Source organism: Mercenaria mercenaria, chromosome 13 (genome assembly GCF_021730395.1).
Source record: "Mercenaria mercenaria strain notata chromosome 13, MADL_Memer_1, whole genome shotgun sequence".
NCBI lineage: Eukaryota > Metazoa > Mollusca > Bivalvia > Venerida > Veneridae > Mercenaria > Mercenaria mercenaria.
The window spans coordinates 73,081,969-73,105,711 of NC_069373.1; the positions used below are offsets into that span (position 1 = coordinate 73,081,969).

The window sequence follows — 23,743 nt, forward strand, 5'->3', positions numbered from 1 at the left end:
CCTGCCCCGTCATTGTCCAAACTGCACAAGCTTTTAACTTTGAATATTTGTATGATATGTAAGTGTTACAGCAATAAACGCCAAATATTGTTCCGGCCAATGCTTGAAAAACAGTGTTGAACATAGATATGAAATAATGTTTGGTGTTTTGAATCAGGAAAAATGACAAATGCTTAAAAGCATAAGGGTTAAGGGACAATACCCTGAATAAAACATTTTATCAGTGGTATTGGATGTTAGAAAGTGGTCAGGAGAGTATCATTGACTGATCAGACATTAGAAAGTTCAGTCATATTCTGAGAATTAAAGCTCTCTTAGTATGGATCAATGTATCACAATGCAGTGTCCAATTTCATCAATACCACAGTAATATTACATGAACAGTTTTTATTTGTCTATAGGAAAGTCCGGAAAATGCATTTAATGGCAAGAAACTGGAACCACTGGTAATCACGAGTTGTACTGATTAGTTTTGTTTGATAGGACAGCGTCATACTGACATTGGGCCGCTAAAGTTGTAGTGACATTGCCTTGATAACAGTAAATAAATAATGTTCATGGTTTGAAAACCGTTGTTTAAGTATTCACATTTAATATGTCCTTACCTATCATACTTTTAATCAGATAGTAGAGCACTTTTCTGGGTATTTTTGAACTGATTGAGTCTGCCTTAACTTAGTGATTGTACACTATATGCTAATGACATGCCATTATGAAACTACTGTATTGGCAATGTGCTTTCATTCCACCCCTAACCACTCCCCCAAACTATTGCAGGAACATTTACTTGATTAGGCTGATTTAATGACACTGACATTTTCTCAAGGAAACATTGTCTGACAGGCGGATGTTCACATGTACGAAGTAGCAATCACATGCGCTACCTTACTAACATAATTATGTATTTTTTTGAGTGTCATCAATTCTCTTAATTTAAACAGATTGAAACGAACACAGCAATACTAACAAAAGTCTGAGTCGCAAAAACTACTGACAAAGTGAAACGTATCACAATTATTCACTAATACACACCATTTAACATATTTAACAATTGTTGTAAAGTTCTACGTATGACTGTTGTCATTTTCAAACTCTATATATGTCAGATACCATGGTTTACTTAATTCTGGCTAATGTATGCATTCTGAATTTTTTGTTTGCTTAACGGCAAATTTACATCAATGGGAGACAACATTTTCATTTTATTTTGAAAACATAGTATTTGTAGTAACACAGTATGTTTGAATTTATTCAAACAGGCATTTTTAAGTAGTAATAGTGATGACTGTAAGTGTTTATATACGTATTACAGAAAATATTAGGTACTAGTATTTCTAAAAAGTATATACATGTATGGAAGCAATCTTGGATTTTTCGGCCATATTGATTTTTTGAGTGGGCCTCATGCTATTTATTTTTCTGTTGCCACCAAATAGTTATGTACCATGTTTTGTGCTTTTTCCACTTTCTGAAGTTTTTTTTTTCATGATTTAAAAGTACATTATTTATATCAAAACAAAATCATTATTTATTTTCGAAACACCATATATTTCTCTGTTTTATTGAGTACCAAATATTTGTTGCTTTTTTCCATTGCTTGTCCTCAGTTCATCTTCATCACTCTTAAATATTCACAAAAAGCCATACATGCTTTTGAAAATGTCTTTAACGCATATATGTTGTTATTTTGGACCATTTCATACGCTTATGTGTAATTGTTTCAAATTGTTTCATGATATAATGTAATAGTCTTCTTTTCGGTATTTTTCTATTCTGTTGTAATTTAAACGAATACAAAACTGACATAACATTCGGTTTTTAGCTTTAATAACATATCATTAATAATAGATTTTGCTACATGTGTTAAAAATTTCAGAAGTTTAAATTATTAAATATTAGTTGTTTAAAAAAATTGGCAAAAGTGTTGCGTTAGTAGATTTGCTAGGTAAATGCAGTATATATCACGTTACAAAATTTACGAAAAACATTAAAACGTTAAATAAAACTATGTACAACATAACGGGGCCTCCGTGGCCGAGTGGTTAAGGTCGTTGACTTGAAATCACCTGCCCCTTATCGATGTGGGCTCAGGCCTCACTCGGGGCGTTGAATTCTTCATGTGAGGAAGCCATCCAGCTGACTTACGGAAGGTCGGTGGTTCTACCCAGGTGCCCGCTCATGATGAAATAATGCATGGCTGGGCACCTGGGGTCTTCTTCCACCATTAAAGCTGGAAAGTCGCCATGTGACCAATGTTTGTGTCGGTGCGACGCTAAACCCAACATAAAATAATGTACAACATAAGAAGTTTGTCACGGATACAACGTAGGTTTAAATGAAATGTTTGAGTCAAACATAAAAACAGACAGGAGTTGCCAAGAATTATGAAAATCGAGAGGCCACACATCTGAAGGAAATATCCTTATTTTAAGTGCAAACCTTATATCAAAAATAAAGTTTGAAATAGAAAACCAAGGTAATAAATTATGCGAGACTTTTTTTGGACGGCAAAAATATATTTGATAGCAAGTAACACCTCGTTATTCGATTGTGAAGATTAGAGCTTGATCATGTGTACGTTAAAAAAATCCATCTTAGCAGATTTAGTAATAAAAACCATATCTAGAATAGTTCCCCCGGAAATACAAATATGGAATTCGATTGTGAAATACTACTTGTGAAATGTATCCATTGTGTGTGTTTTAAATAGTTTCTATTAGGGAAAATGTAGAAATGTCTCGTAACATTAGCGATTTCTGTAAACGGTCGCTGAATTAATAGTAAAAGGCAGACATTCATCCAACAAATATTCCAGATATAAATTAGAAATAATGAGAAACGGCGTCGTCGTAAAATCTATAGTTTTGAATCATTCTTAAAAAAGTAATATTGATTATGAATAATTTCATTCTATCAGAACACCTCCTTGATATCATGTTCATTAAAGCCCTAAAAGAAAAACTACTGTAGCGATGAAAAATTACGATTTTCTGGTTTATATTTTATAAGTAGTATTCGTAAAAAATCAGTCAAAAGATAAATATAGTCTTTTTCTGAAAAGAAAGAAAAATGTATTGTAGGAAGACACCAAACAGGAAATCTTGTTTGCATGTAATAGACCATGACTGGGTCAAATTTCATGTTCTTTTTTCTTCCTAAAAGCGAATTTCACAATGGACATTTTGCACAGTGTCATATTTACAGAACATGAACTTTGTCTTATGAAATAGTCAAATATCATTTGCAAACAACACACAACAAACTTTGGTGCTCTAAGTATTGGACTGTTGTTTTGCAAAAAAAAAAAAAAAAAAAAAAAAAAGACTCTTTTTAAATAGGAACTTGGACGAATTGTTTAAAAGTGTCAACATCAACGATTCTGCTTTTAAAGTAGTTGTATATTTAAGAAAATATGATGATGGATAGGTTAATAAATTGATTAACAAGATTATATATGAAACAAAATTATGAAATATCGAAATAATTTTAAGTATAATGACAACTATCAGTAAATAAGAACAATTTATAAATAAATCAATAAAAATTTTTAAAAACAAATCAAATGGCACAACACTGATAATGAAAATCTATTATTGAAATCTATTAAGTCCATGTCGGATACGTATATTAGAATCGAAATAATTTATAGCAAAACCGTGTTTTAACACTATTTATACACTAGGGCAGTAATACGTAGTACAAATAATTTCACTCGGGCTGCGCCCTCGTGAAATTATTACGCCCGACGTATAAATGTCTATCGTTCATAAATAGTGTTTAAACACTCTTTTGCTATAAATTATTTCTTAAGTTCAACAACTAAACAGAATCTTCGTTAAATCGTGCTTGTCACATCGTTTTCGAACAAGTTCTATTTCATTGGCGAAGTAAATATTGTGTCAAGTTATCATTGAATTAATTATTATTCATTTGTTCGTTCTAACGTTTTTTGTTTTGTTTCTTCTTGCAATTATATAATATTGTTAGGTTATTTAACAATTAAGAAATAATTTATAGCAAAAGAGTGATTTAACACTATTTATGCACGATGGGCGATTGTGCGTCGGGCGTAATAATTTCACGAGGGCGCAGCCCGAGTGAAATTGTTTGTACGACGTATGACCGCCCGAATATATAAATAGTGTTAAAACAAGGTCTTGCTATAAATTATTTAGATTCTAATATGCCCTTAATCTAAAACAGTAGATAAAATATAGAAGCGCTCTTTTTTGGTCGCAACAAAAACTCTGACGTCACCGCACGTTAACGTGATGCCATTCTAGCGTAAGAGTGTTTTAACAGAGACAAGCATATTAGTATGTTCTGTACAATACAGAGGTATATTTGGACGAGTACCCAGCTGTGAAAACCATATTGGACGATCCGCTAGGCGAGTCCAATATGGTTTTCCCAGCTGGGTACTCGTCCAAATATATCTCGTATTGCATAGTACAATGTTAAATAACCTTTTTATTCTACATCTATTTTAGTTTAAAATAAAAATGTTTCACTGAATATTGTATTTCTGCCTTTTTGTATTATCAAGACGCAATCTGACTAAAGTACATATCCTATTACGCTACGCATAGGATCTGAGAACGACCTATTCATTGCCTCGTTCTGACGACCCTTTCGCTAGCCAATCAGAGCCTAACTTACAACATCTTGCAAATCTACCTGTAGCATTGACTTTTGATATTTACAATAGCCGGTTAGCTCAGTCGGTAGGCCACTTGCTTTGTAAGCGAGGGGTCCCGGGTTCGAGCCCTGGAATGACTGCACATTTTTCTTACTCTTTGACATTCGAACAAGTCGTCTGATTGGATAAAATAAAAATAGCAATACTGGAAATCCAAAATATACAGAAGACGAATGTGAATGGGTCGTTCTCAGATCTTCGTTTAGAAGATCAAGTACTTTAGTCAGATTGATCAAGACGTATAATCAAACTCTGTACATAGAGCGCCCACTTCACCCGATTACATTCGGAATATTTTCACGTGTTTCGGGCTTTATCATATGTTTAACATGGGACTGTTGAACCGTCCAAATACGGAAAAAATTGTAAACTGTTTTGTTTGTACGCACGTGCGTCCAATACGGTAATATATTGTACGGTCACGTATTGCAAATAAACGTACACGATTGCATAAATAAAATAGATATAGAATAAATATATACATATAATATATATATTGGAAGCTTGTAAACAAACCATGCGAAATGTAAAATTACTCGCTGTAAAATCGTTTAATGCCTTCATATTTTTGTACCATAGAAATATAACGATGTAGTAATAGGCAAAATTGTTGGATCTCAGTTCGTCTAACTTTAAATTTGAACACTTAAGTTAATAGTAGTAGTCCTTATTTCCAATTTTTCTTTTTCAGTATTGGTTTAGCAATCGATACACATCATTTGAATACTGCTATATAACCACTTGCTAGAAGTTCTGATAGCTATTGTTTGTATTGTTAAATCATGCCAACAATATGGCTACTTTCATTGCATATTGCGCGTTATTTGCGCTCTTTATCGGAACTATTGCTGAACAATTGAATGGATGTGAACATATATCAGGATTATATAAAGCTGCTGATAGGCTGTAAGTAATATATATTTAATTTTAACTAATACATTTTTAAGATATTTGAGACGTGTTAATTGCGTACTCTTATGTCCCTAAAATTATTGTGCTTTAGCTTTGTGTATAAGCTAGTGTAGGTTTCAATTTTCCAGATTATTTAAACTCCGTTGACATAAATCAACGAATAAATAACACTGTCAAATCTGCATCGTTAGTTAAATTTACATTAGGAAAGTTGATGTCAGAATTAAAATTTCTTGTTTATAGATTCAACTTTAAAGTAATGAAAGAACCTTGACAACTAGATTTATTCCCTTATGTCGTGGCATGAGTATTAGGATATTTGAACTGATCACAAAGCCACAACAAAACGTTGGTTACATGTCGCTTTATGCAAATTAACGTTTTGTTTGTAACACGCTGTTATATGCTGAAATACATTGAAAGTAAGAAGTTTTGTTTCATTTAGTGAAATAAGAAGACAAATGAAATACAGCATGACATTTTTACATATAAGTTAAGTTCTGTTTTACAGCCGAAAGTTCTACTGTTTATTCTATACATGTGTAGATTCATTTACTTTTTCCCTATGTTGAATGTTAATTTCATATAAAACAATGCTCATAGTGACCTCGTACGTTGACAACCCTCGCAACAATTTCCACATGCAAAACTTCTTCTTTGGGAATTTTGTGAGGTTTTCGTAACGCAACTATCCTAGGTATATTAACACAGGATAATTATCTCGTAGAACAAGTTGGAGTAATCAGAGAAATGGAATTGTCTAAAACGTTTAGTTGTAAAATTAAATCTTTAAAATAAATTTATTTCATATTCTGTGATGAGTCTTTTAAAGTTGTACGTGTATTATGTCACTGATATTTGAAAGAATGTGCAATTACTTAGCAGTTTCTATTTAAACGCGAACTAAACATGCTTGCGAGTATAAACAGTATTGCGCGATTTTTTTTTTTAAATATAACACACTAAATAAATGTTTAACTTGCGCGGTATTAATTTGTACTACCACTATTCAAAACTGGTAGAGTTTTTAACAATTGACTAAATACCGGACATTAAATTATGAATGGAGCTCAACATACACATTTAGTATTTTAATTTAGCAATGTTCAATACATTTGATGAGGATTGTCTGCGATATTTCACTGGAAGATTGATGTAGTATTTATACACTTAACTGAATGGCTTGCCGGTATCTAGTCAAAACCGTTGCACAAGGTCAGAAGGACCGATGGTCAGTTTTGGCTATTGACTAACATGCCATTCAATAAATTTACTTTTTTTATTTTCAAGTCTTGAATTCTGTCCAGGAGAATTTCGTGTTGAAATGTATACTGGTCAATAACACAAACTGCGAACATACAATTTCCATAAGAATTCATCAATCATTTTAAACAGCCGTGGAAACGTGTTAACTTTTCTGTGGTTATCATCATTTTTTCTAATGCTTATTTCTTGAGAATTATTGTTATATAATTCTTTAAGAGCCTCAAGCTTCAGACTGACTTTCAGCCTTTAGCAGACGAACTATTAACAAGGAAGAAGCTTATTAAGCAGCCTGAAATGGCTTACCGTGTTTACAACATTTCCTACGTTGTTCGTCATAATCATAGCGGGACTAAAGACGATATCTATTTCATGCTTACTGGAATGGGATTTCCAGTGATTTAACTGATGCTTGAACACTCAATCTCGTAGTGTAAAATTATTTTTGTGCTGTAAATGGGGAATAACGAACTACATCTGCGTAGTAGTTCTTGCATTTATTATTATTGTTTTACGTAAAACCTGATTAACATCAAATATACCTACTTGATCCATTCAGTTTAGAAATGGAAGTGGAATAAGCAAGATATTAAAGACCAGCGACAAAGACATAAAATATATACATGTATTTGTAAAACAACACCAAACTAGAAATTAAAACATTGTGAGATAAAGATTTTATTCAGAAATTAGGATAAGACCTACCAGATGAATAATTTGCACGCGAAAGAAATACAATACGCGATGTCAAAATTCGGATGTAATTAATATACAAAAAAAACATGTTCTTATGTGAAATATATTTCAATGAATTATAATGTCTGAAATATAATAAAATTATCATAACAGTACCTTTATTTGCAATACTGTATTCGGCTCTTGTAAGTTTTGCCAGGCCTTGATCATACAGGATACTTTCGCTTACATCAGTTTGATTTAATATTTTCCGTATCTGATTGTTTTGTATTCGAAAGTAAAATACACGCTGCATAAGAGACCGAAAATTTGCAGTTATATAATAAATCAAAGTATTTCATGATTTAATGAAGATATGAGACCGTATTTAATAATTTGCAGCTCCTATATGCACGCCAGCATTGCATGACAGTTCTGAATAAATTCATTATATTTGTCTTGAAGAAGGCCTGAGAAATACAGATGTCGAAACTTTGATAATTAACAAAATTTCAGAGGATTTCAGAAGATATATTGCGTTTGCAGAAAAAGTGTTCCATCAATGGTAGTCCTATATATAGGTCATATTCGTAAGGAGTGTAAGAATGGACAAGCATCGCACAGGACCAGTCACATTGAAAGAACTAACCATCTTACACTAAAACTTTACAGGAATGTATGAATGAATGTGTAAAATATATCTTACAGTTTCAACTGAGAGTATAATGCCTGCAAAATGCATCGCAGAATACCCCTGGATCATTCTCAAGCTAAACGGTCCGGAAAGCATCTATGATACATCTCGAAAACAAAGTACTGTTTAATATAACCAAAATAGTCAAGGTGACATTAATATAACAGTAAGAAGCTACGTTCCATCTGAAGTGTATGTGATTTACAGTAAGGGAATATGAACCATGAGGTATACTTAACACTTCAACAGTTGTTATTTAACATTAAGACCACCACTTATACATAATACAAGATTTAAGAATAAACACTACTTCTGTGTAGTACCAACGTCTAGTAAACTTTCGAATGATCTAGACGCTAAATCAGTCTTTAAAATAATTTTAAACGTTTTGATTGAAATCAAAATTTACACAAGCTATACTTTCCAGTCGCTGTGATTGTGACTTGAGTATTAGGAAATGAACCTTTCACATAATGTAAGGTGAGGAACGGCAAACAAGCAAATGGCTCGTTTTCTGCTTTTTGTTGTGTGCCGAATTTGTGTCCGGCATATCTCAAAAAATATTTGACCCAGAGTTATGAAATCTCATCGAATTGTCATTCAGCATGTGAAATTGTGCACCTAGTGTTTTAATTGGGATTCACACAGATTTTTTTTTTACATCTTGTTCTTACTGTCTAAAAATGAATGGTTCATTCTCTTGCTTTACTAAATTCTTGTTGTTTTCTTCCTTTTTTTTTCTCCAATGCATTTTTTTATATTATGAGCCGTTCCATGAGAAAACCTATATTAATGACATGATATAATTATAATATTAAGTAGTTTAAAATACTGGAAAATCATTGTTTTTCTTATGTTCATACAGAAACTAGAAACAGGTATATTGTAATAGAGCTATCTAAGGCAAATCAAATTCTACCATATTTTACAAATAAATGTAATTTATGTTTTCGTGGCAACGGAAATTCCAAAACACCGATGGATCATGAAAATATAGTGGTGTATAGATAAAAAGCCTAGATGAAATCAAAAATATACGGATAAGTTATTTTTCAGTAAAATCCTTTTAAAGTGTTCATTAACATTCAAATGTAAGATGTTTAGTAAATGATACGCATAATTTGTTGTACTAATGACTTGAAAAATACACGTCATGCACGACCACCGCGTCACACAGCTTTCATGACGTTCTTAACGTCACGTCTCAGAATGCCTTCGGTGACTTACTTAAAAGCATTGTAACTCTTGAAATAGTGAAGATAATTACTTAAAATTTTTCAGATTTGAAAGGTAAACGAATGTTCTTCATGAATATTGAGTTATCTTAATTTTGAATATTTTGTCACTAAAACAGGTATTCTCGTGGAACGGCTCATCTAAACTTGACGTAAAGTCTGTACTAATTACTGAACATTTTGTTACTTAATTTAGTTAGGGAAGGACCGTTACCAATGTTATTAAAAACTGTGGTCCAACTCTGTGGCTTTAAACAAATTACACGTTTCTGTTTTCGTATTTGTTCTGTTCTGTTTGTGCATTTTATGTAGTTTTGATTAAATCAAACTTGAAGCATACACATCCAAATTTCCTAAGATAATGTTAATGCATGTATAATAGCACCAAGTGTCTTGAATAAAATTGAATTATAACCCAAGAGCATCAGTTGTCTGTCAGTAACATTAATGACGTATCTAACTGCTCTCGAGGCACCCATCTGATGAACTATATTACTGTTTTCATTTTCCTTTATGTGGATAAATTCCATACTTCCTGTCGTATTGATGCAATGTTACTACTAAAATAGGTTTCGCCTTTCCAAGTAAATACATTCTATCTGTAGACTAAACTCCGCACGTTTTTATTTTTAGTGTGATCACTCATCTTCCGTCGTACGTCGTCCATTCGTCGCCCATCCGTCAACACGTCTTTCAAATGACATCTCCTCTGAAACCGTTTTATGAAGTGGATGAGACTTGCTATTGTTTAGCTGGGTTGCATTCTATGCTTCCAAAAGATCTTCTTATAGATTTCATTATTGGCTTTTCGGTGGAGGTCCTCTTCCAAATGGTATCCAAATGTTTCTGCTTCGCTGCGTATAAAGGACGCAGAGCTAAAAAGATAAACACTTTTCCAATGTAGTTCAAATTATACCGATTCTCTAAACAAAAAAAAGAAAAAAAAAAAATGATGGCTCTTAGAGGGCGTGATCTCTTTTTGATCTTTATAGTGTTTTTTTAATTATTCAAAACATATATTATTTAGACTATTCCAATTCGTGAATAACACCGACGCCACTTTTACTAGTATGTTTATAGTTGAAACTTTAAATTAAATCTTGTCAGAAACTGCTTGCCAGATTCTAAAATAATTTTACACAATACTACTTGATAGACCCTTTGAAAAGATTGGTCCGTCAAAAACATTTCGTCCAGAACTTAAAATAGAAAACAAAAAAAACTGTTCTAAATCGTAAGAACATGACCAACAATGGGCGTTGTCACTATTTCCTGTACATAGTGAAAAATTTAAATTTTTACCATTTAGTTTGTTTAAATTATCCTGATTCATAAAAAAGGAAATAAATAAAAAATACTAAGGATACAACAGGGCGTTGGTCAGTTCTTCTTATACGTATAAAGTGGAAACTTAAAAAATCTTCTAAGCTTGATTTAAAAATAATTTTAAAACTAATGTTCCTCGGGTAACCCTTTACTCAAATTGATCATATTATTCCGATTCATCCAAAGCTTTGCTGTTTGAGATAAATATAAAAAAATCTCCAACAGCATAATTTCTATAAAAAGTGCTAAAAGCTACAATTTATAGATAGATAAATAAATAAATAAATAAACGAAACATAGTTCCGTCGGGAGAGTCTATTTTTTTCTGCATTTCTCTATACAAAATTTTGAAAATCTTCTTCGCTGCAGGAAGGCCAGTGTACAAAGTAATTTAGCTTGGCAGAACTGTTTCTTGTTACACCTGCTCGAGCTTTGAAGCTCTTACGAGCGATATCATCTTGTTTGATTGGTGCTTTCAGAAAAACCGGAGAAAAATTATAAGATACTTAATACGACAGACTGTATGCCAATAACGAAGCGTTATATTAATTCAGTTACTAATAGGCAGCAATACAAACCTTCCTTAAACAAGCTGTGAATGTTCGTCTCGAAATGTTTTCTATACTTAACGGTTTTTATAGCTTTCCTATCATTGAAATGCTCTAATGTGCTGAAAAATGTGTTTGTGGTTATAAGTGTTTATAGAAGGAATGAAATGGATTAGTTTCGTGCAACCTCTACGATATTAGTACGAAATTGTTCCTTCTTTCCCAAACAAAAAAGTGAAACAGCTACGCTGTTCAAGAATCGCATAAATATTCTGGAATCGTCTTTTTAATAAAAAATCTGGTCGATAAAAATTTTGAAGGAAATTAGAATCTCCTATAATACTTTTTCAATACGCAAAATCTATCCAGTAATCAAAGGCTTGAAACAATGTTGTCAGGCTTCCTTTATATACTTTTCACATAAAAAGCTTGTTTGTGGAAAATATACAACGTACTTATATACTTTGCGAAATATTTTTGTAAAGTTTTCAGGTAATCCAATCTGATTAAAATCATCTCCTATTGATGCTACGCATTGGATCTGAGGACAGGTTATTGAGACTCACGTTCACCGATCAGAGCCTTGCCTTCAATATTTTGAAAGTGAAAGAAGAAGTTTAGAAAATTATATTTAACCTGGGATTCCAATTTTCGATATGTGATTATCACGTACGGGTTAATAATTCTAATAAGAAAGCTTCGAGAAACACATTAGAATTTATTGGTTTTCCTATTTTTTCCATTCAAAATTGAAAAGCGTGGAGGTAAATTGTCTTAATTATAAAGCTTTATATTTAAACATGGATAAGTAAGTGTTCATCTTTGGTGTACTGGTTAAGAACGTAGGAGCATATTTATTGTCGCGGCGGCCCAGGTTCGAGTCCCAACTCGGGCGTTTTTTTTTTTCTTGATTTCACATTTTTTAAAGAATGTTTAGATACAAATTATCAAGTTCTTATATTAATAATTTGACGAAACTTTTATTCTAAAGAAAAATCATACTAGCCTAAATCTGACACAAGTCCGAGTCCGTTTTAGCAAAACGCTCGTTAAAACGAGTTTTCTGATTGGTTAAAGTATAAAAAAAGATTGGGAGAAATAAAAATAACAATATTAGAAATCTGATTATACAGAAGGATGATTTTGAATGATCTAACCTTTAGAGAGATCGAGACGAACTTTAGTCAGATTGTCAGTCACTAAAAGCTTTCCTGCAAGTTTTATATCTTCCTTTATTACAGATCACCATGAGCAAATATATAGTCGGTCGGTGTCTAATAAAACGATGTTACATAACAATTTCACTTCGGTTTTAAGACACAAATCAATTTACTTTATTTCAACGGCTTAGAAGTATAAGGTCGTAAGTCTGTAGAAACTATAAAGCACATACGACCTTATATTTCTAAGGCATCGATTTGTTGTTTACTAAGTATGTTGAACAGCTCTAATCCTTGACGTTAGCTAGTTTTTGCGAAACCAACAGGGTGCTAGTACATTGCATCTTGTAGTAATTTCGCCATTTTTTCTTTAACCTGACTTGTCTATATAAAAGATTAAAAATCTAATTTACTTCTAAAAATAGTTTTTATATCTCGACCCTTTCGGAAAAAAGATAGGAGTATTTTCTCATTGTCATTCAGTTGGTCATAATGTAGGTCCGTCAGTTGGTCTGTAGACCATTTGGCTTTCGACAAATGATAAAAGAATGTTTGCTTTCATAAAAGTCAAACTTTATAGAATAATTGTCTTCAAACTTCATAGAATGATTGCATGTGGGCCTTTGAGTACTTCTATTGTTTTGGGGATAAGTAGGTTACAGGTGAAGGTAACACTGACATTGAGACTGGAATCGGTTTCCGCTCAGTAAGTAAAGAACACTGGCTTACAGTTGTAAAACGTCATAGGTGATTGTCTGTATGCGGCTAAGTACTTCTGTTGTTAGAAAACGAATATAGCCACGGTCGTCAAGCTAAAATGTGATGATTGCCTGTCATATTGTTTTGGTGGTTAGTAGGCCAAAGATCAAGATAACAGTGGCCTTGAAGCTAAAAAAGGTTTCCGCTCAATGTTGTAAAGAAAATGTGGGCCTGCAATCACCACACTTAGGATGATTGCTTTTTGTGAGTCAGTAGGTCAAACGGTCAAGGTCCCATAAACCTCGGTACAACATAAATTCAGCTTAACAGCTAAAGATTATTTATGCGCAACGCATCAATACTTCATAATTTTACAGTCAATGTATTAGTACGAAATATATCAAAGTTGCAAACGGTTCTGAAACTGATACCGGTTGCCGATCAATATTTGAAGTACATTTCAGGGAACTGAACCCGGTTTCCGATCAATATCTAAAGTACATTTACGATTTCAGATTTCGTAGAATGATTGCCTTTGGCCAGGAGATGGCTCCTTTTTATGGTCAGTTCCTAACTTCTGTGAATGTAAATCTCCTTAGCTTTGTTGCTTGTAGTCGGTATATGATCCCTATGTTTTCGTCATGCAGTCAAATGTCAAGGTTACAACATACAAGATAACATACTCAGTTGTCTCCATTAAGCCATCTTGGTTGTGTAGATATGTGTGTCACAAACAGCTTTTGTTCAAATAAAGTCTTAGTAATTCAACAGATCCTTCTTTAGCTTGTCGACATTGAAGTGAAAGTACATTTCTTCAACTGGGGTTTATGAAATAAGTCATTGCTTAATTGATAGAAAAATAATGACAATTTCAGTTCTTCCTGTGATCATGCTAGTACTTCTTGGTATTTTGTAACAAGGATTATCAACCAAACCCTTCCCTTTCTAGGCTAGAGGATAGAAGTTTAACTGGAACTGATTAAATTCGGCGCTGCATCTCTAATAGAGGTATTATGCTATTCGGGAGAAATGGTCGGTACATTCCAGTATTTTAAGAGCGACAGGCCATAATGATAACCTAAACTTGCATAATCACATCATATACATACATTCATTTTCATTTAGCACTGCATTAAATATATTATTGTATACACTTTAAATAGCGGTAGAATTTTTTGTTTCATCTGATTCTGTGATTTCTTAATTTATTTCAGGACAATCCTGTATTGTATTTCCGTATCCTCCTTAATGTAGGTTTTTCTTCATACATTAGGTTGAAGAAGGTGTGTGGACTATATTCGCTATTTCTTCATACCTAGATTGAGGAAGGTGTGTGGACTATATTTCGCTATTTCTTTATACATTAGGTTGAGGAAAGTGTGTGAACTATATTCGCTATTTCTTCATACAATAGTTTGAGGAAGATGGAGCTATATTCGCTTTTTCTTCATACATTATGTTGAGGAATTTCTTTTCTATTTTTCATTTGTAAATAGACATGTTAGAAAAAACAGTGCACTTCCCCTCAAACTCGAGGCACGGTTTGTCATGTTTTATAAACATTATAATCATGTAATCATGACATGCATGGAACATGTCTATAAGAAGTCTGACTGTGTGGGAGGTCAAAGTGTCACACTGGTATATAAAACATAGACTTCCTGTGTAAATCACGGAAGACGTCTCAGTTCATTAGAGTAAGGACGATATACATGACAACAGACCGCACGTAACCATAAATACTAATAAAACCAGTCTGGGTTTAACTTATTGTCTCTATCTATTTGATCCTTAGACTTGGCTGTCATTCTTCCTAATTTGTCGATGATTTTGACTTTGCAGAAGCTGGAATTTTAATACTTTTCGTTTATTGATTGGCAGCGATTCTAAGTACGGAGGTCCGAAAAAGTGTAACTGCTATCAGAGCAAGATTTCTTCGCATTTCTCTTTTGTCCCTTTGTTCCTCTTAGTCAAGTGTGTCTGTTCAGTTGTAAGTTTTTCTTCTCCAGGGAAGTAATGATAAAACATAATAAGTATGTTTTTTGTTCGTGTGTGCGCGCGCGTGCGTGTATCTATACATGCGTGCATGGGTGGGCATATGTGTGTGGAAGCGTAGGCGTTTTAGCATTCACTCTTAACCAATATAATATAATATAATATTTCAAGCACATGAGAGAAAATTGAAATTAATGGCATCGTGGCATTGAAGTAAAGTGGTCCGCGTATGTGGTTGTATGGCAAACAACTCCATCTGATTCAGTTTACAATTAAGTAGACAATGAAAATGTATTTTCCCTAAAGGGCATAAAAACTCACTTCACGTAGAGCAAGAAAAATGAAATAATGAGAATTCCCTGGTGTGTAAAATTAAGTTTTCTCGTGAAACTTCCATAACAGAACAACTCTATCTTATATGAAGTATGAAAGATGCAATAATAAATTTCACTTATATGAGAATGGACGTGAATTATGGCAGCTGAAATATATGACGTTTCAGATCGCATGAAGTAAGGAAGATAAGGAAGATAAACAGCAATGATAAAACTCAATGTCATTAGCAGGAAGTTGAAGGCAATTACAATCCAGAAGGTCGGCGACATTTGAAAAGCTCTATTTGTCTGTGGAGAAGATAGAAAAAAGGAAGATGTAAAACTTGGCAGCAAAACCCTTTGTAAGAAGTGTAATTGTTTTTATCACGAAATAAACTTTTTGTACGAAAAGAAATAGTATATAAAATAAGCCCGACAGCTGTGATAGACAGTAATACAAAACAGAGATTTTAAGGCTTTAACTAGGGAACAATTAGAATTTTTAGGAAAAAGTGTTTATATTAATCTAGTTTCCTTCAAATTACATCGGACTGATACTCTGATAACAGACAAGGCATTAAATGGTATTGATGAGAAACAAACAAGATAAAATGTATGCAGTTAAGATATTATCCAAATAAAATCCAAAACGACGCTCTAGACAGAACTAATTTTCAGGAAAATATGGATAATGTCATCTCTGGGTATATCTTGTCTTTTTTGTTTTACATTAGTACTAATTAATGCCGTACCTGATATCACTTTTTTCGGCACTGTAAAGCGAAGGCATTCAATTTCATTTGTATTTAATGCATTATCTCATTTTATACTTTTAATATACATTTGATGATGCCTTATACATTATTTTGAAACACTAACGGCATTTATATATCCTGTAAAGTACACCACAATAAATGAGTCTGATAAATAAATTGCCTTTATCACTTGATTGTGGTCTTATCATGATCTTCCAAATTAAACCTGTCAGCTACAAATTACGAAATAATTCTTACTGAATTTTTGGGAATCATGAAGAACGCACCATTAAAAGGCAGTTTGCCATAACATTCCTTCTATTTTAGGCTTCAATGTTTATTTACAGAGTGTTTCAAAACAATCTATACATTAAAAGGTAATAGGTAAGGGTACTGCCTCAGAGCCACGCATTTGCAAAGTAGACCCACACCAAAAAGAAGCTGTAACGGAAAAATAGTAGTGACGGATTGCTTCAAAAATCCAACAAGTACATATGCAAAATATAGAAAAGGGGAGAGGAAGGGGTAAGGGGTAGAAAAGAGGTTGAAAGGGAAAGTGGAACAAGGCTGAATATTCAAAAGGGAATGCTATGTTCCATAATCACATTTACCATGCTAACCTCGCACTCAACCTATTTTCAACACGTTAGACATCACAAATTAAATAAAATCATTCCCCGCTGAGAGAGTCTCTTAACATTAGTGAAAAACATCAGATCATATTAAGTAAAACATAAAAGTCTGATAAATCTAAGGTACAATTACACTAATGTACTCAACAACTTGTCTGAAGTCAGAGCACCAAGAGCATAACTTTTAAGGACACTATAATTAAGCTGCAAGACAAAATTCCACTCCGTCCGTTGTATGTAGGATTTAGGAGAAAAGGAGTCTTACACTTTATTAGTTCTCGCAATGTAAGGCGGGGCGATTAACTGTAAAAATGTGTTGTCAGTCACCAAACATGCACTGTGCTTCACGATTTTCGCATTGTATCTTCTTTTGATAAACTTTTAAAACACATTTTACAAATATCTGATTAAAATAAGGTCTATGATTAATTTTCCGAATTTTATAAACTACATTTCCATAGTATTCCGGGTGTGTAAGACCAAGAATTTAAAGTGCTTTAAGGTTAGTATTATATTTCTTTAACAGTTCGGACGATCTGTAGTAAAATCTCCTGAAAGCTTTCCGTAGCATATGACAACGGTAACCCTGTTGTATTAATTTTTTGGTGATATAAAGATTTCTATTATTAAAATTCTCCAACTTTGAGCAAACTCTTGCAAAACGAGTAAGTTGTAAAATATAGACATCGTATAATGTTGCTCGAGGGACATCTCCATCTAGGTGGAGGAAGTTGACAATTTCAAAATTAAAATCGTCTCCTTTATCATATATTTTAGTTTCAAGATTATTATTCACAATTGTTAAATTAAGTCCAAAAATGACGCTTCTTAATCTGAAGTATTAGCCTAAATTGTAACTATTTTGGATAAATGTGTTTCACTATTTCTGAAAAATATAAGCTGTCCATGTTGAAAATATCCTCAAAATACCTTGAGGTTCCATTAAAAGCTTCAATAATTTTTCAAATTGTGTCTCAGTGGACAAACTAAGCATGAAATCTCGTCAATAACATTATAAGAACAAATCAGCAATGAGTGGGGCGCAGTAAGTTCCCATCGGGATACCAATTACTTGTCTGTAAGTTTCATTGCCAAATTTGATAAATATGTTATCTAATAGAAACCTTAGAGCTTCACAAATATGATCGTAACTCCATAGGGTGTATCTCTTAAATTTACTGTTAGAAAAGAATGCTTTTGTTTCATTGCATGCCAAATAATTAACGTTTTCCCCTGCAACTGTTTATAAGATTTTTTGATAAAATCTCCAAAGCAAAGAATTCCCGAGAAAAGATTTATAACTATAAAATGAGACAGGAATAACAAAGTAAGTACATTTTAAATTGAATGCAGCCTTCACTTCAAAATATCAAATACAGTGAGTGATAGCAGGTAGAACATTAATTAGTACTGATGTGAAACAAACAAAACAAGATGATATAATCTAAATGAAAGCCAAAGCGATCCTTTGAACAAAACAAATTTACTTTTTTTGTCAATTTACGAAACATATCTAACTTCCTGATGCCTCTTAATATTGATGTTCCATCCACACCTAATATAAATACATTGTATCTAAAAAGATTATAACTCTTAAGAGTGGCTGCCTTATCAACAAGAGAGCACTTTTGCATCACCTGTAGAAATAAATCTAGCAATTAGGTAATAACCAGCATACCCTGCTGCTTGTGACGAAATTTGTAAAACTGAACAAACAAGAATTTTTCTCAATAAAACCGAGTTACTTGATGTAAGTTAAATCAGATGAGATTCATAGAAAAGGCGGATAACATTCCTACACCATCTCAAATATACATATAATGCCAATTTCTGGTATTTATCAGTATAACCGTATGAAATGTACCCTTGTATCAAATCCTGTATCAGATGTTTTCGACTGTTTTCATGATTTTTCGTAATAAACTGGATTTCATAAAATGAATTCTGCACAGCATATACACTTGAAATCGTAAAATGTATTGCGCATACAGTAGAATGCACATCATACCAAATTACTACACTTTGTTTAGCTGTGTTTTAAAAATATGTTCTGAAGAAAGACTGATTAGAAAGAATTCGCTGTTCAAGTATTGAAACTTCAAAAACAAAGTACTTTAAGGGCCTTGAATTGTTTACCTGTCATTTTGCAGTTGTATTACTATTTTGCTGTATAGTTGGACAACTATACTTTCGAAATGATTTTCATGAAGTTCAAGTGTGGAAAAAGTAGGCCGCTTGGTTGTAGGACACGAAATTGGATCAGATAATATTTCAGACTAAAATAGCCAATGGAATGTCACCAATGATAATTTATTATACAATGTTTGCAGTTAAATTATCTGAAATACCTTATAAGTGACATAATAGTTTCATAGATTTATTATATCTGTAAATTCGTGGAGTAATAGAATTTTTTTTTCACATACAAGCCTAACACTTTAACAACTTTATAACAACTTTCAGCTTTAAGAATATTATACTGATATAGGAAAAGATATTATACGAAGCACATATGACATAAATCTACATATGACAATCAAAACATTACCTGCGTTTTGTAATTCGTCTTTGAGAAGTCGTGGAATGGATGTTAATTTGAATTTCTTCGTATTACTCGAAAAAGCTGAACTAAACTACAAAATACATAATAAAAGAATAACGTGATAAATGTCTGGCAAATTCTGTCTTAAGGTAGTAGACACGTAATGACGATCGGAAATGTCCGTGTCCGTGTACGTATTCTCCTTAATTTTTTTGGCACTCTTAGGCACTCTTGGGCATTGACGGAAAGCTAAGAAAACTTGTGTCTACATTATCGTCCGAAGAATCCCGAAACAACCATGCTTTATAACACGGAAGTTATCGGTTGCCATTGCGGATCCACTACCTTTACATTTATGAGTAAAACGTTTTCAATGTTTGCAAAAATAAATAAATGAATGAATGAATGAATGAATGAATGAAAGGACAACGACAAAGACCAAACTGGAAAAGCCGCTCATGAAGCCACCTAGAAACGGAATCATATAGCAATATAGGTACAGTCTTGTATACCAGAAGTTTACCGTAATTCCCGACTTTGTCTCGGGCTTTTTATTGAAGTGCTGATAGATAAGAATGTGTATGTAAGGATGTGTAAATTATTGACATTTATACACAATTAATAAAAAAGTAAAAGACAAAACGAAGAAACACAGTGTGGAATCTTAGAACGATCCATAACAATGGAAAGTATAAATCGGTTAATGATGCTCACCAAGCCCCACCATGTTCCAAAATGAAGGACTACATTTCTACATGTATGTAAATGTCCTTCCATAAAAGCTTTCTTCCCAACTACATAAGCGTTAAATATTATCTAAAAATACGTAGCAAACATTTGTACACTATTAAATATAAATATAAAAAGCAAAATACCAAGTATATTAAAATTAGAAAAATAAAGCAGGAAAAACATCAAAACTTGCCTACACTAGACAGATTTTAACGATATGGCAGTTTACCAAGTGACATTAACATCTCACATAAAGTGGTTCAGATGAAAATATGATAAAACTGAACCAAAAACAGTAAATTGCGGGCGCTTATATTAATTGATCAGATATGATCTATGCGATAAATACTCTATATCATAAACCGTGTGAGTCGCTAGCTATAATCGCCTTACATTTCCATTCACACAGAGCTAATCCAACAAGAAAAATCTCAATTTTTCATATCACTTTTATCAAATGATTATGATATATATCTGACTTATTGTGTGATTAAAAACTGATTTGATTTTCTGCGGTCACTGAAGTTGACATATCTCAAACAATACGAAATACTATGACGAATGTGTAGATCGTGCTTAGGACTAGGGTTATTCCCAGCGATAATGCCTAGTTCACATTTGTTCTGCGATAAAAAAAACCGTAAGCCCGTAGCCCGTAAACATGTCGCAGGTGGCATTGCAAAATCCATGCACAGGTATCGTTAGGATGCTGCGCGCTGATCGTGCTGTCAACGCACGATTTTCCGTGGACATGGTGCCCAAAAAAAACCGCAAAGGAAACCGAAACCGTAAACTAATTCATCGCACGGCGCCCGGGTCACATGTGAATCAGGCATTAGATATGATTCTTTTTGCTGAAAAAACAAAGGACAGGATGAATGAAAATATGTTTCGAAGAACACAGCAAGAGATACCACATACGACTAAGATAAGAAATACTATATTTTTTTTACAAAATAAGAAACAAAAACTTTCGAAACCGACTAAACGAATTTTCCAAACTTGATAGGTACTGGCAATGAAGTGAATGCTTAAAGTGATGTGTAATAGTTTAAAAATGATAAAAAGTCCTTACGAGAGTTGGTGTTCTTTTCCTTAACCTTATTGTTTGAGAGTAGATAGACAAAGAACTTTAAAAAAGCCTAGTCAACGGCCCTTTTATGATTCTACTGTAATGTTCAACGTAACTGACTCTGAAAGATCTGTGAAGTACAAATACCGGCCCCGGCATACCCTCGACCAATTATGCAAAATATCAACAACTTTCATTTGGAAGCGCCTCTTCGTGTTTATATAGTGTAATAGATAGATGCTAGCACATAAATTGAGGTAAAAAAGATTTGGACTTTTTCATGATTTTGCTGTCGTATAACCAACTGGTCCTTACGGGCTTGACAAAATGCTACTGATACCAAGCAAGGACTTCGGACACTTTCTATATGAATTTGCCTACTCCAAGAGTGAAAAATAAACCACTAAGAAATAAGTATTTAATTACATACACCATCAAAATACATATTTGAGATTATTTCTTAAAGTCACATTTTCAATATTTGTTTCATAAAACGGTGAGTTTTTCTCTAAATAGAATTACGTACCCTGTTATTATACATATAAAAGCTATTTTGTTTTATACAACATTGTTCCCACCCGTGCATCAAAACCATATTTGGCCAGCACATGTAGATATTAATTATACACATTTTCCGTGACTATTGTGTTGATGCAAGGGGTGGAACAGTACTTTTAAACAAAAAATATAACTACAGTACAATCATGCTACTAAATGTAAAGTAACCAATACTTTTTACATTCATGTTTAATACTTAGATTGTCACATATTTTTACATCTGTTTGTAACTCAAATACTATGCAAATGTTTGAAAGGGTACACATAGGCATTTTATACATGTATAGTAGTGAGAGAAGCAACTACTGTGAATATTATTCGTTGGGTTAAATTTTCATTGGCTTATCCTGGTTGTTTGTTGCAGTAGACTGGCAAATGTGTGCTGTAAAATACTAGCAACACACCAGCTAATCTTCTGCATGCCCTCCTCGCGACGCGCATGCCAGCCATTAGCGATGAGGATGTTACTTGTTTTCCATTTTGTTCTTATTATGTTTTGTATTTTTATATATTTTTCATTTCTTAATTTTTTTCATCTTCTTCTGTGCGTTTATATTTATTTCTTTTAGACACGAACTAAATGTCACACAGATTCATTACTTCATGTTCTTCCTTCTGTGAAAACTGAATTGAGTATTGTTCTTTGCGACGCACTAAACACCACAAAAAAGAGTCAATATGTGCACAGCAGATAATCTGATCCTGACTATAGTCCATCAAACAGAAATAACGCTTGTTATTGATATGCCTGTGATGCATAGGTCCAGAACAGTAGCCTCTTGGCAGGTCATGACAGTGACGGTTTCACATTCAGTGTGATGCCACGAAAGTGATGTGTCAAGTCGCGTTCCATGCAGATGACATATACAAATACGGCCAGACGCGAAAACGAACTGAAAGGTCCAGCCGAGTTTCAGGTGGAATTTTTATGCATCGACCTGCTTCTACTTTAGCCCTACAAATGATACATTTCGAATGTGTTTTGCTCACAACTTCTGCCCTGATTAGACAACATTATCTTTAAATGGGCTGTTGTCAGACTTATCCCGATTTAACTTTTTCCAATACAGCTTCCTTAGGCAATCCCCCTAAAGAACTGTCATTTCGGATACATTTTTATTAAATGTTTAAGCCAAATGAGCCGTGCCATGAGAAAACCAACATAGTGTTTTGCGACCAGCATGGATCCAGACCAGCCTGCGAATCTGCGCACTCTGGTCAGGATCCATGCTGTTCGGTTTCAAAGCCTATTGGAATTAGAGAAACCGTTAGCTGACAGCACAGCTCCGTGACTAGACTGCACAGATGCACAGGCTGGTCTGGATACATGCTGGTCGCAATTGCACTATGTTGGTTTTCTCATGGCGCGGCTCAAATATTATCTGTGCCACTGGTACTTATTCCAAGCAAGAACCCACCCTACGGCTTGATAAGATGACTGCCTTTTCGTAGTATTAATGTTATACAGCACACAAATACCTGCCATCACTTATAACACAGCTATACAGACATGTACATGTACTTAAATAACTACCTGAACCATTGTAATAAAACTGACCGGTCACTTATACATGTATATCTATTCATACATGTAATGCATCAATAACTTTACATTACGAACAGTGTATAGATAAATCAAGTACAGGTTGTTTGCAAAAATATCGCTCGCTTTTTTATTTATTTTTAGGATTTTAATTTTAAAATGTTATTTTTTCCTTAAATAAACAGATTTTGTCACTTTTTTCGACTGGAATTCATATATTTAAAACTTCCGTAAAGTGATGACATTATATTTTTACGGAAATTAAACATTTTATTTTTTCAAGAAAATATATCCTGGCTAAGATAAAATAAGAAAAACATCTTGATAGGAACAGATAAAAAACAGTTTCTGCTGTAATAAGTTAACTAACACATTGGGTTATCATTGAC

At 33.2% G+C, this 23,743-nt stretch overlaps 1 protein-coding gene across 1 annotated transcript in view; it reads left to right on the plus strand.

Annotated features, from left to right (window-relative positions):
- The first annotated feature begins 5,479 nt into the window (after positions 1-5,479).
- LOC123528975 (myoblast growth factor receptor egl-15-like) overlaps positions 5,480-23,743 on the plus strand; it is a 142,847-nt gene continuing 124,583 nt past the window's right edge. The window contains exon 1 of the mRNA XM_045309097.2: positions 5,480-5,605. Within this exon, the coding sequence (XP_045165032.2) occupies positions 5,493-5,605 (113 nt within the window). The 5' untranslated portion in view covers positions 5,480-5,492. The remainder of the gene's footprint in view (positions 5,606-23,743) is intronic.